Raw genomic sequence first — 14759 nt, 5'->3', positions numbered from 1 at the left:
TAGAGAATACAAAAGAGCGTCTAAATCTTAACATTTAAAAAGATTTGAAAAGATGTTTGTAGTTTCTCTCACTGAAATACTTACAGAGAGTAATTTGATTAAACCCATAAATTTTGGCGAGATGCTAATCAATATAGATTCTTCGATAAAAGAATATATACGTAAATGTAACAATTATACTGTTATTAATAATAATTATTATAAGAGTTCAGTGATTGAGTTAAAGTTATATATCATTCAGAAATTCCTTCCTATATCTGTTGTCTGTTTCGATTGGCAAGATTTATTTCTTCTCACTTCCAGTGTTCCATATTTAGATCACAATTCTTTCCTAACCCTCTCAGCACTATTGGTTCTAACTTGGATGTCAGGAAAGAGGAAAAAAAAAAATAAGCCACCTGATTGGGCTTGTGAAATTATCAAAAAACACATTCTTCAAAAGAAGAAGTCCGAAAAGGAGTACGACCATGAAAATAAGACGTTTCTAAACATGGATTGTTAATTTAAGCAGAATATAGAAGTTTTATTCAAAAAAACACAACGGGAAGATTTAGAAATGGAAGAGGATGAGGAAAACGATATTGTAGAATTTTATTGGTTTAGTATGCATTGGTTGTATGCCTTTGGTTATGTCAAAAATTTTGAGAGTGAGGAATGTCAACACCAATTTGGCAAATTGAGCTTTGCTCTCTTTTCGAACTGGCTTTTTGTTCGAGAATTTACTAACTATAAAGACTATACACTTCTTCCTCGTATAACGGACAAGTTCAAAGCTCGCTTTTTTGGCTACATTTTCTATAGTACAGGAAATATATCTAGTTTTAAAAATAGGCTAGATCTTGAAATGCTTGCCGTCCCCGAAATGAGGGATATTTGGCTGGGATTCGTTAAAAATAACATAATTGATATATATATTGGAAAGTTTATAAAAACCAGATTTGTAAAGTTACTTTTTGTCAAGTTGGTGTTCGAATATTTGTTTCAAAAAGGTGGTGAATCTGAAAAGGAGAGAGTCCAAGCTATATTTTCCGATGATAATTACAGTAAGAATTGCAATACCAGTAGAGACTTTGTAGGTAACGTTCGTCCAGCAGCTGTGGCCTCTGAGAACATCCACTGCAGAGCACCCCGCGAGCAACTCACCATTCTGAGAAATTTACTGAGAATCGAGGGGTGCGACGAATGGAACGTGTTTCTTTTAGACGCCGAACTGTATTGCACCGGATTGTTAAGCGGTGAAATTGGAAAGCTCGAGAGCAGAGGAATATCTGCAATAGAGAACAAAAGATGGTTGAGTCTATACATCGAACAATATTATGATAATTATTCTGTTTCGGGAATTTCTGAAAGGTTATTTAGCTATAGACAGCAAAGAAGAAATCTATAACAGGAGGTGACAACTGCTCAATGGATATGTATACGGTATCACCGTTATCGAAATTCAACAAGAATATTGACAACACCACCAGTTGTGGAGGTGATCGACTTCCGGGAATCAGAGTGTGTAAAAATTTTGGTCAGGGGTTGTACAATCCCAAATACATAGACATATTCGGAGTTGAGAATATTATCGCCGGTAGAATACTGCATCCTAAGGCAAACATCGTTCACACCCCCGAGTCTGGTAACGGATTTACCGTTCCCGGTTTCTATGATCATCTGTATAATCCCGCGGAAGTGGTTGAACTTTTCAAACTAATAGTTTACGTTGATACGGACACCCTGGAAAGATGTGTGAATGGTTATTTCGGGAAGCTAGTCTTGGAAATGTCGGAGAGTTCTCATTTTGGGTGGCTCATTTCGAAAAATGAATGGCGTCGTGGTAAGAGAGAAACTCTCGTCCTAAGAGATACCGCTAACGATAATAATGACGTCTCGACTCTCCACAATAATCAAATATACGAGTCTCTTGTCAACGATTTGGTTAGTGAAAGGTGGGTCGCCTGCCTCCATCCGAAATTTTTTTACATTTTTCGATCTGAGCGAGTGAAATCTGGCCACAGAGCTAAGATTGGAGTGTTCAGATTTCCTACCCTCGAAAAAAACATTTTTCTTTCTAGATTTATTTTCTCAACCACAGAGAATATTCCCAGAGTGTTATTATCGTGATGAGCAGCTTAGTTACCAAAAAAAAGGAAAACGTTAATCGAAATAAGAGGAAGGAGATTCGCGAAATGCGAGGTGGAAATATCGACAAGTTGAACGTTTTAACAGAAAACGCAGAATTAGAAGACATCTTCAACAGCCACCACGCCCGCTTTCTCGGAGATACGCTCCTTAAGTCCCGTAACAATTCTAAAAGTCTGCTACATTCTTTGAGTCCAGGACTTATTCTAGGGCACGGAAGTAATGGTTTACATTATGCCTCGGTGGGCTTTGTGAGAAACGTCGACGTTCATCTAGAAACTTTTTTAAAGAATGAATTAGAATTTGATCAGTTTGTCTTTCTTATGCATTATTTTCAACAATCCGATTTACTGATAATGTTGAGGCATCTGTTGAACCCTCCCGAAACCTTATTAGGACTGGCTATTTTACATTTCTATTTGTCACTGTCCGGGATTGGAAAATCTACTATCTCCGTCGCTTTTAGAAAAATGTCTGAAGAGGGAGCCAAAATTAGAGAAATTGTCTCTTCTTATTCAAAAGAAAAGAAACTGTCAAACTCCTCCACCATTTACTTTATTATACCGGATATACGGCAGTCCTTTCGACCTGCGATAATGAGTTTACGGCTCACTTACATTTTGTCATATTTCAGACGGCTTTCAATCTCATTCTCAAAACCATCGTCTCCTTCGTAGGGATAATCGGAAATGAAGAGAAATCTTTTTTCATATCCCTATTGAAAAAATATCTTTTTGGAGACAGTTTTGCCAATACCAACATTAGCGTTTTCAACATGAGTGGTGATGGATCGAGTGCTGCCACGCCCAATCTACATTTTCTGGGTACATGTATAGGTGTTTTTGTGGATGAGGCGAATAACCAGCAAAATGCCAACCACCTCTTCTTGCGTTCCTGCGAAAGAACTCTTCAGAGTTTAATCTCTAAGAAAAAAAATGAAAACAGAGAAATTAAAAGGAAGAAAATGAAAAAGGATGAGGCGAAAAAAAACTTTTAGAAATACCTCCAAACTTCTTTGTCTGCGGTCTTTGTTACTGTGGGAGAATGGCGTGAAAATTCGTCATGTACATGTAACTTCCTTTATGAAGTGGCTGGGTTTTCGAGATTATTCACTTTCTAACATTAAATAGCTTAACGGCAACCTGTCTTATGCTAGCAGCCGGATCAGATTATTCTGATCCGTTTTTCTCCACCAGCAATTCTCAACACTTTCAAAATTATATTAAAGCCATTTTATTTTTAACCCAGTATTGTTGTATGTGCTACAGAAACATAGGTCTAATTCAAAACGATGTACTCTTTGTGGTAAAAACATTCCAGAACTTATAATGAAGATGGCTTTTAAAATTTTAACATATGGATGGAGTGAGTTATGGGGTTCTACCGAGGTTTCACTTACATACTTCTTCCGATCTATTCAGGAATATTGCTTTAATAACATCATGTATGATTTCAACTAATATCTATAAATTTTTAAGGAAAGATCGGAAATATTTGTGCAAAAAGAATATTAAGCCAGATGTCAATAATATGTATATGTGGTTTGAATTAATTTATTTTATAAATTGTTATATAAACAGAAGTGAAAATTATTTCAGTTTATTAGATAAAATACCAATAGCACATCTCAGCAAGATTCCAACAAAAATACTATTTTACCACACTTCTCTTCTTGTCAATGGGCCTGTATCAGAAAATAAGTAATTTTTGTATATCAGATCACTATATAACCTCCGGTGGTTGCTCAGAAACTTTTCTCCAAGAAGTCTTTTGATTGAATAAATTTAAAAAAAAAATAATTTCACGTATCTGGTTAGCGGTTGGTTGCCCACCGAAGGGTTGTGTTAAAATAAATAGTTTTTTTAGTGAGTGAACAATTTAAAGGAAAAATGCAAATTTTTATAAAAACACTTACAGGAAAAACCATTACAAAAGATGTAGAGACTTCAGACACTATTGAAAGTGTAAAAAAAAAAAATCTGTGAGAAGGAAGGCATATCACCAGATCAACAAAGATTAATTTTTGCTGGGAAACAATTACAAGATATAAATACGCTACAGATTATAATATTCAAAAAGAATCTACAATTCATTTAGTCTTAAGATTGCGTGGTGGTTTTGAATAAATTTAGATGATTTATTAAACTTCTTCCAATGGTTTTTTTTATTGTAAGAATAATTTCTGGATAGAGACTGTAATGCGGCAGCCAATATTGCTCAAAAACTCATTCTAACTGCACCGTCCACTCTAGTCCGAGGAGTTAAGGTTCAAATGAAAGAGGTGTTTTGGTTGAAATATTATTGTAACAACCCAACACTAACTACTACTACTACTCCGTGCATTTATGACAAAGGTGTAGTCGTATGACCATATGGTCGTATATAACACTGAGGCGAAAAGGCAATTGCTGACCTATCTGGTTGGCAGTTGGCTGCCCGCTAAAGGGTTAGTAGAAGAGGTCATGTAAATGTAACCAATATTATTAAAAAGTGAATAAAAAACGCTTTTTACTTTTAATTCCTCTTGGAAGTTTTAGTAAAACAATTTATCAAAGAAAAAAATAATATTACTGGAAATTTACAATTTATAGTAAAAAAAACTACTCTGAAGAAATTTTAATAATTATCTTTTCTTTATTTCTGAAATTAATAGATATGGAAGGTTTACTGAAAGAGATCAGTGGGAGTAATATTCAAGAGGAACCCCTGGATCTCAGTACAAAAAAATTTTATAATTATTATGAACGCGGTATTTCCTTTATTGAAAAACCTTTATTGGAGATTCATAAGAATACTCACTTAGATAAAAATTTATTTAAATGTTATAAGTTCCATACGAGGGGAAAACCGTTTACCTGTGGATACTGTGGTAAAACATTCAGGCAGAAAGGACATATAGAAGCTCATAAACGCATTCATAACCATTTGTCTGTAAATACTGTCATAAGAATTTTCGGGCCCTAAAATCATATGCACACTCATAGAGGGTAAAAACCATTTATCTATAAACACTGAAAAAAAAAATATTCACACAGAAACCAACCCTTTAGCGGGCAAGTGGCTATATCAGGTTATTATAAATAAAGTTGGTTTTTTTGAATATTTTATATTTTACATCTTCCCCGGCACAGAAACATTCTTCAAACTTCCATCAGCACCAGCAGTCAAGAACTACTTTTTGTCCCATCGGTGGAGCCTTTCTGGATAGAGACTGTAATGCGGCAGCCAATATTGCTCAAAAACTTTTTCTAGCGGCGGCACCGTCCACCACCACTCTAGTCCGAGGAGTTAAGGTTCAAATGAAAGAGGTGTTTTGGTTGAAATATTATTGTAAAACAAAAAACAATCCAACACTTATGACAAAGTCGTATGACCAGATGGTCGTATATAACACTGGGGCGACCTGGCAGTTGGCTGCCCGCTAAAGAGTTATAACTCCGAGGTTAATAATCATTTGGAATTTTTCTAATATTTTTTTTTTCAATAGATCTAATAAAAATGGAAACTAGAAGTGATAATCAGGTACTGGTATCATATAATCCTTTGCAAGAAATCGAAGAGGAGTCTCCCTCTCAAGATAAAAATAACAGTATTTATATAAAGGAATGTGAAGAAGCCGCTGATAAAGTGTCACAATATGTATTATATCAAAAGAGAGAGAATAAGCTATCGGATCTGCTTCATTATTTGGTCATAGCGCTTCGTGTCCGTCTCCAATGTGTTCCTCTATCTGTCGGATGTTCTGTCGTATTCGGCACCATCTGAAAGAGAAGAAAGAACATAAATGTAAGTGCTAATTATATACACCGCACTATATAGGGCTTGGTGTAAAACCTATGAAAGTGATAAAAGAAAATTGGTTGAAGATCTCCATATCTGCGATCAATGTGATCTTTTCTTCATCACCAAATCCTCATTAGATATTCATAAGAACAACGCCCATTCAGTTGATACAATCACACATTGTGATGAGAGGTCCAATAGATGTGACCGATGTGATAAATTCTTCAAAAATAAAGAGGGGCTAAGGCGGCACAAAAAAAGACATGACGATGAGAGACTCCATAGATGTGACCGATGTAATAAATTCTTCAAAAATAAAGAGGGGCTAAGGCGGCATCTAAAAAACACACCGATGAAAAAAAAAAAAAAAACAATTTGCCTGTAAATTCTGTGACAAAACATTTCATCAGAAAGTACATTTGATAAATCACACAAAAGAAAAACCATTTATGTGTTTTCAATGCAATCACAGTTTTCGAACCCAGACGGCTCTTTCAAGCCATTATCCATCACACAGCAATCAGAGACCCTTTACCTGTGATCAGTGTGAAAGAAAATATAAGAGGAAGTCAGCTTTGAAATGCCATATTAACCCTTTAGCGGGCAAGTGGCTGTATCAGGTTATTATCAATAAAGTTGGTTTTTGAATATTTTTTATTTTACTATAGATAATTAATATTTCGCATCCTTTAACTGGCAAGTGGCTATATTAGGTTATTATAAATAAAGTTGTTGTTTTTTAATATTTTATATTTTAAATCTTACTGTAGATTACTATTACATAGTAGACATTTTTGGGGGATCATAAATGACTTTTAACCCTTTAATGGCCGACTTTTTTATTTTTTGGATCATAAATGCCTTTTAATCCTTCTTTCATACAATCTATAAAAAAAGCAATTATACTGTAAAATTAAAAAAAAAATACATCTACACACAAATGGAAAGTGGGGGGAGAGATATAACATTAGTTTCCATTGGCTCAAGGTTTTTATCCTCACTTCTGACTACGATTTCGTTTTTTTTTCTTGTAGTTTCTTCGACTAGTTAAGTTTCCGGATCGTAGATGTTGACAATGCTGGCATTTCGGGAAGTTCCAGCGAAAGTCATTTTCTCTAAGGAAACTTTCCTTATCTGGCATAAAGAAGGCCAAGGGCGATTCATCTTTCTGTGGATTCGCCATACTGGAAGGTACCAGCTGTGATGAGATTTCCGGGATGGAAGACAACTCTTCTATGTATTTCCATCCAAAAATAACAAATCCCAGAAGAACAGCAAATATACTCATCACCAACACACATAACACAATCTTGAAAAGAAAAGAAAAAAGAGAGTTGTAATGTATACTGAAACTTCAAAAAACACTACACAGAAAAAAATTACTGATAAACACTGTTTCATATAGGTAGTTCAGAATGTTTTTTGGCGCAAAGTTATTGAGAAACAGCGCCAAAAGTGGTAACTGGACGAGAACGCTGAAGTTAGAGCAATATTTTTTAGTTAAAGAAACAATAATATTTAGATCTTTGATTACAAGAAAATATCTAGTCGCCAAAATATAGGTAATTGCTAAAAAAAAAGTAGCTAAGCTACATCAAAAGTCTCCAAATCTAAAAACAAAACTAAGTTGACAACATTAATTGACAAACCGCTCAGCGGGTGTTATTATTTTAATTTTTTCGTATCTAAATGCTTTTTTTTTTTATTCTATCAGAGTTGTCTACTAAAAAGTTAATATCTTACCTCTAAAATTAAATGAAGAAAAAATAATAGAGACTAAAACATCCCGACGAGGTGAGGAATGGCGGGGGGGGGGGTAGGAGTTGACGGACGAAGAGGTGTGCACTCAATGTGAAGACTGGGGTTTAAGAGGTTTATATATATCAAGCTTCACGTCATAGAAAGCAGAGGGGTTTCCATCTTTTACCATCCACAGGGTTATATACAACCATCTAGTGTTTATCCAAAAAATTGCCAATGTTGTTGGAAGTTTAGGGCGGAGCAACAATGTTCCTTTGAAAAATAACTCTTTGGCATAGCAACGACAGCCTCCGCACCACCTGTAGCAACTCTACTGACCATCAGCTTTAGAAGGGAAGCCGGTCCTGCAAGATTAACCCTTTAGCGGGCAGCCAACTGCCAACCAGATAGGTCAGCAAGGGCCTTTTCGCCGGAATATTGAAACTTAATGTCGTTGTGAGTAACAATGGAGATGCCAACATTTTTATACAGTCACTTTCCAGCTAAAGGATTAAAAATAGTTTCTAAAGAATTTTTAATAATTGTTTGTAATAACTATCTCTTCTTTGTTTCAGAAATTAATAGATATGGAAGGTTCTCTGGAACAGGCCAGTGGGAGTAACATCCAAGAGGAACCCATTAATCTCAGTACAAAAAAAAAGTATAATTAGGACGAATACGGCATTGAAAAATCTTTGAAGATAAACAATTTCTGGAATGCCCGAAGGTTTCTACTAATTCTGTGGACACCCATTGCCAGGACAAGCCGCATAAATGTGATTGGTGCTTGTTTAAAAAGACACGAGATGATACATACTCAAGAAAAACCGTTTATCTGTGGATACTGTAGTAAAACTTTTAGGCAGAAATACAACATGGAAGTTCATAAAAAGACTCATACAGGAGATAGTGAATATTGTGAGGATTTTCTTGACTAAATTGAAACTAGAAAAACCGTTTACCTGTGGATACTGTAGTAAACCATTCAGCCGAAAAATAAATATGGAAGTTCATAAACGCACTCATACAGGGGAAAAGCCATTTGTCTGTGAATATTGCGAGAAGATTTTCCCGGTAAAATCGAGCCTAATAAAACACATTCGCACTCATACAGGAGAAAGGCCGTTTACCTGTGGACATTGTGAGAAGACATTCTCAGAGAAATCGATCCTAAGAACACACATACGCACCCAAACGGGGGAAAAACCATTTACCTGTGGATACTGTAGTAAAACATTCAGGCAGAAAGTACATGTGGAAAAACATAAACGCACTCATACAGGGGAAAAGCCATTTGTCTGTGAATATTGTGAGAAGACTTTCTCGGCAAAATCGAGCCTAATAAGACACATTCGCACTCATACAGGAAAAAGGCCGTTTATCTGTGGACATTGTCAGAAGACATTCTCAGAGAAATCGATTCTAAGAACACACATACGCACCCATACGGGGGAAAAACCGTTTACCTGTGGATACTGTAGTAAAACAGGCAAAAAACACAAGCAAACGTTCATAAGCGCATCCATACAGGGGAAAAACCATATACTTGTAAATATTGTAACAATACCTTCTCCAGAAAAAGGCAGATGAGAAAGCATGAATTAATTCATTTGAGTGGTAGGTAAAAAATAATCATGGAAATTCTCGATATACATACTTATAAGAGAAGATTCGAATACAAACTCATATAGGAGAAAACCTGTTTGTCTATAAAAAAAAATATTTAACATTCTTAGAAAAAATGTAGTAAGAAATTTAAATATAAAATAATTTTTAGTTCCTATCTTTTGTAATTGGTTGAAAATAAGGGAAGAAGAAAATACTATTATTAGAATTTTTTTCATTTTTAGTGGGCAACCAGTGGAGCGTATTGTGAGCAACTCTGGAGATCTAGCAGATGGTTTCTTTTTCCTCCAAACTGAAAAGGTAATTATATATAATTGTCTAAGATGTGAAAGTAAATATTAAAAAAATCAACTTTATACAGTCACTAAAGATTGAAAAAAATATTTCTGAAGAATTTTTAATAATTGTTTGTATTTTTTCTTTGTTTCTGAAATTAATAGACATGGAGGCTTCTCTGGAACAGGGCAGTGGGAGTAACATCCAAGAGGAACCCCTAGATCTCAGTACAAAAAAAAAAACTATAATTGTGATGAATGCAGTATTGTAAAATCTTCTTTGGAGATGCATAAGAAAAATATATTCAAGTATCATAAGTTAAAAATGAAAAAATATAATTCTATGGACCTAGTAGTAGACAAGCCGCATAAATGCAACAAATGCGATCGGTGCTTCAAAGAAAAAACCACTCTAAAAAGACACGAGATGATACACACCGAAGAAAAACCATTTACCTGTGAATATTGTAATAAAACATTTAGGCAAAAAGGAAACATGAAAATTCATGAACGTATTCATACAGGGGAAAAACCATTTGTCTGTGAATATTGTGAGAAGGTTTTCTCGACAAAAAGAAATCTAATAAGACACATACGTACTCATACAGGAGAAAAGCCGTTTGTCTGTCAATACTGTAAGAAGAGTTTCTCACATGAATTGAGCCTAAGAATTCATTTACGCACTCATACGGGGGAAAAGCCATTTACATGTGAATACTGTAAGAAGACTTTCTCGGCAAAATCGAGCCTAATAAGTCACATTCGCACTCATACAGGGGAAAGGTCGTTTATCTGTGGACATTGTGAGAAGACATTCTCAGAGAAATCGATCCTAAGAACACACATACGCACCCATACGGGAGAAAAACCATTTACCTGTGGATACTGTAAGAAAGCATTCAGGCAGAAAGTACATATGGAAGAACATAAACGCACTCATACAGGGGAAAAGCCATTTGTCTGTGAATATTGTGAGAAGACTTTCTCGGCAAAATCGACCCTAATAAAACACATTCGCACTCATACAGGAGAAAGGCCGTTTATCTGTGGACATTGTGAGAAGACATTCTCAAATAAATCGACCCTAAGAACACACATACACATTCATACGGGGGAAAAACCCTTTTCCTGTGGATACTGTAATAAAACATTCAGGCAAAAAACACAAGCAAACGTTCATGAACGTATCCATACAGGGGAAAAACCATATACTTGTAAATATTGTAACAATACCTTCTCTAGAAAAAGGCAGATGAGAAAGCATGAATTAATTCATTTATAAAAAATAATTATGGAAAACCATAAACGCACTTAGGCTTTCTCGATATACACACTTATAAGAGAAGACTCGAATACAAACTCATATAGGAGAAAACCTGTTTGTCCATAAAAAAAATATTTAACCTTCTTAGAAAAAATGTAGTAAATATAAAATAATTTTTAGTTCCTATCTTTTGTAATTGGATGAAAATAAGGGAAGAAGAAAATACTATTATTAGAATTTCTTTTTCATTTTTAGTGAGCAACCAGTGGAGCGTATTGTGAGCAACTCTGGAGATCTAGCAGATGGTTTCTTTTTCCTCCAAACTGAAAAGGTAATTATATATAATTGTCTAAGGTGTGAAAGTAAATATTAAAAAAAATCAACTTTATACAGTCACTAAAGATTGAAAAAAAATATTTCTGAAGAATTTTTGATAATTGTTTGTAATAATCGTTTTTCTTTGTTTCTGAAATTAATAGACATGGAGGCTTCTCTGGAACAGGGCAGTGGGAGTAACATCCAAGAGGAACCCCTAGATCTCAGTACAAAAAAAAACTATAATTGTGATGAATGCAGTATTGAAAAATCTTCTTTGGAGATGCATAAGAAAAATATATTCAAGTATCATGTTAAAAATGAAAAAATATAATTCTGTAGACCTAGTAGTAGCTACTCATTGTCACGAGAAGCCGCATAAATGCAACAAATGCGATCGGTGCTTCAAAGAAAAAACCGTTCTAAAAAGACACGAGATGATACACACCGAAGAAAAACCATTTACCTGTGGATATTGTAATAAAACATTTAGGCAAAAAGTAAACATGAAAATTCATGAACGTATTCATACAGGGGAAAAACTTTTATTCTGTGAATACTGTGAGAAGGTTTTCTCGACAAAAAGAAATCTAATAAGACACATACGCACTCATACAGGAGAAAAGCCGTTTGTCTGTCAATACTGTGAGAAGAGTTTCTCACATGAATGGACCCTAAAAATTCATGTACGCACTCATACGGGGGAAAAGCCATTTACATGTGAATACTGTAAGAAGAATTTCTCGGATAAATCAAACTTAATAACTCATATGCGTACTCATACAGGAGAAAAACCGTTTGCCTGTGAATACTGTGAGAAGGTTTTCTCGACAAAAAGAAATCTAATAAGACACATACGCACTCATACAGGGGGAAGCCCATTTGCATGTGAATACTGTAAGAAGAATTTCTCGGATAAGTCAAACTTGACAATTCATATGCGTACTCATACAGGAGAAAAACCGTTTGCCTGTGAATACTGTGAGAAGGCTTTCTCGACAAAAGGAAATCTAATAAGACATATATGGATTCATACAGGAGAAAAACCGTAAGTCTGCCAGAGTCCCCCAGCACAGAAACATTCTGCAAACTTCCAGCACCAGCAGTTAAAGTAACAAGAACAACAAGGTTCAAATGAAAGAGGTGTTTTGGTTGAAATATTATTGTAAAACAAAAAACAATCCAACACTCCGTGCATTTATGACAAAGGTGTAGTCGTAGGTTATGTGTATGATGTTGTCAATAAAGTTGATTTTTGGATATGATGTTTTTTTTTTTTCATAAATCCCTTTGGACATATCAGCAGGGTGAATATTTTTATTTAAAATTCAATTAAAAAAACAGGACATATTCAGATAGTTTCCTTCTCAGAAGAACTGTAAATATACTTATCACCCACACACACAACACAAACTTTAAAAAACTTATATATATATTCAATATCTTTAATATTTTTTTTTCTTTAAAAAAATACAGTTAATATCTCACCTTCAAACACAAACAAAGAATGGTAGGAGTTCGAGAAGCTTTTATATCATACCAAAGGGGTTACCACCTTTTCTTTATTTGTATAGGAAGAACGGAAAAAACTTTTTTTAAAGAGGTGTTTTGGTTAAATTTTATTATAAATATGATTATATAATTAAATAAAAAAAATAAATGATGGAAAAGCGGGTTCGATTTGGCGATATAAAAGTGCATTATATGATAAAATGGGACTATGATTATAGAAAAGCTAGAGTTGGTCAATGGGAGCAATGTGCAAGAGATAGAGAAAGGTTCCATAGACGAATTGCTAGTTCAGAAATGAAGCTTTCATCTATTTTTATCCCAGAACATCGAAATAATATATATACAAAAATGAAAAATAAAATTGCTAGAGGATGAAGAAGAGGCCCCATTGCTCTGCTAAAGGGTGATTTTCATAACGACATTGTCACTCTGCTCCAAGCTTCAATCAACTTCCATTTGTTCATAGTCTTGAGAGTGGTGTAATTCAGTTAATATTTTCTCTTCACTATTTTCAGGTATTTTTACCTCTTTTCTCGGTGGTAAAACAGATTCTATTTTCCTTACTTGCTCAATAGAGAAATGCGATGGCAAAACAATAGAAAAATGAATACATAGACAACCTTTCTCAAACTTCTTATATTTTGGCATACCCTCACCTATAATACGTTTCATTTGGTCATTTTTTATAATCGTACCAGGATTGTTTTTAATAATTATGGTTCTATTATCTAAGGTTTTTATTGGCTTTTGAAAACCACAAAGAGCTTCTGTGAGGTATAAATTACATTTCATAAGAAGATCATTTTTTATACGTTTAAATATAGGATGGGCTTCCTCTTTTATTATAAAAAGAACATCACCGGGCTCACGACCAGGTTCTTGATCTCCTTCCCCTGTAAAAATTATCTTCTGTCCAGTTTTCATCCCTTTATTTATATGTACCTCTATATTTTTACTCTCTCTAATAACCTTCTTTCCTTGGCATGTTTTACATTTATCCTTAAGATCAATCACTTCTCTCTGACCTCGACAATGTCCGCATAAAGTCTGTATTTGTGATAAAATTCCGGGTCTCAGCTGTTGAATCCTAATTTGAAAACCACTACCTCCACATGAAAGACATTTCTCTGGAGGTTTCTTTCCTCCCTGGCCTTTACAGTTATAACATACAATGTCCCTCTCTAGGGATATTTTTTTAATGGTTCCATTATATAATTCTTCTAGGGATGTTGAAATCGTGTAAATCGTTGTTTTCTTCACATCTCTTGTGTAAGTTGATGTTTTCTTCACATTTTCAAAGAAAAAATTAAAGATATCCATAGGTGATCTAAAGGTTTCAGATTCACCCCCTTTCAATGATTGTTCTCCACCTTGATCATAAATCCTTCGCTTCTCTGGATTACTTAATACCTCATACGCTTGTGAAATTAATTTGAACATCTTCATTGGGATTTTTATAAGGATGATATTTCAGAGCCAGTTTATGATAAGCCTTTTTAAGCTCATCTGAGGTAACGCTGGGTTTCACTCCGAGTATATCATAGAAACCAAGCTCCTTAACCATCTTAGCTCCTTTATGATACTGATTGATATGAATAGCTTGATGCTTATATATATATCAATTTTTTTAAATACTTTATACAAATATAATTCATTTTTTTCCTTTTTAGGTTGTGTAGCAAATTGGTGATAATTTAGATTAGTTTTAATTAACCATTCATAAACTTTAGTAGAATGGGTTGTTATTTCATGAGTCAAATTATATATTTTCTGAATCTGTTCTTGTTGTTTTAAATTATGTTCTTTTATATTATTTACATAAAAATCTGTCTTTTCGTTAAAATCTTCTTTATCTGTTGAAGTTATATAGAAATTGTCTTCATTTGTTGTCATTGTAAACGGATTCAAGTTCAAATTTTTTGTGTGAAAGTAAAAATATGAAAAAATGCATTCTCTATTCTTTTTTAACTATAAAAAGATATTCATTATGAATAATAGTGAAATTTAAAAATGTCTAACCAAAAAGGAAAAATTACTAAAATTTTTTATGAAAAAAACTATATTTTTAATATTTTAAATAATATAAGATGATGTTAAGTATATAAAAGAAATATTAT

The 14759-nt window shown here is 34.1% G+C and overlaps 3 protein-coding genes and 1 pseudogene across 3 annotated transcripts; 3 read left to right on the top strand and 1 right to left on the bottom strand.

The window, feature by feature from the left end:
- Positions 1 to 8456: 8456 nt before the first annotated feature.
- LOC145418122 (uncharacterized) lies at positions 8457 to 9753 on the top strand. Its single transcript, XM_080286648.1, has 3 exons — positions 8457 to 8559; positions 8600 to 9043; positions 9740 to 9753. Exons 1-3 carry the CDS (start codon positions 8457 to 8459, stop codon positions 9751 to 9753), a joined length of 561 nt encoding a protein of 186 aa, XP_080142774.1.
- A 123-nt stretch (positions 9754 to 9876) lies between these two features.
- LOC145418121 (uncharacterized) lies at positions 9877 to 10833 on the top strand. The gene has a single exon (XM_080286647.1). The coding sequence runs from the start codon at positions 9877 to 9879 to the stop codon at positions 10831 to 10833; it is 957 nt and encodes a 318-aa protein (XP_080142773.1).
- Positions 10834 to 11636: 803 nt separating this feature from the next.
- Positions 11637 to 12182, top strand: LOC145418120 (uncharacterized). The gene has a single exon (XM_080286646.1). It carries the CDS (start codon positions 11637 to 11639, stop codon positions 12180 to 12182), a length of 546 nt encoding a protein of 181 aa, XP_080142772.1.
- A 901-nt stretch (positions 12183 to 13083) lies between these two features.
- Positions 13084 to 14206, bottom strand: LOC145418119 (dnaJ homolog subfamily A member 4 pseudogene; annotated as a pseudogene).
- Between the last annotated feature and the right edge of the window lie 553 nt (positions 14207 to 14759).

Source organism: Coenobita brevimanus, chromosome 112, assembly GCF_032717465.1.
Source record: "Coenobita brevimanus isolate Jiangsu-jjx chromosome 112, ASM3271746v2, whole genome shotgun sequence".
Classification (NCBI taxonomy): Eukaryota; Metazoa; Arthropoda; class Malacostraca; order Decapoda; family Coenobitidae; genus Coenobita; species Coenobita brevimanus.
This window is presented reverse-complemented; position numbering and strand designations above follow the sequence as displayed.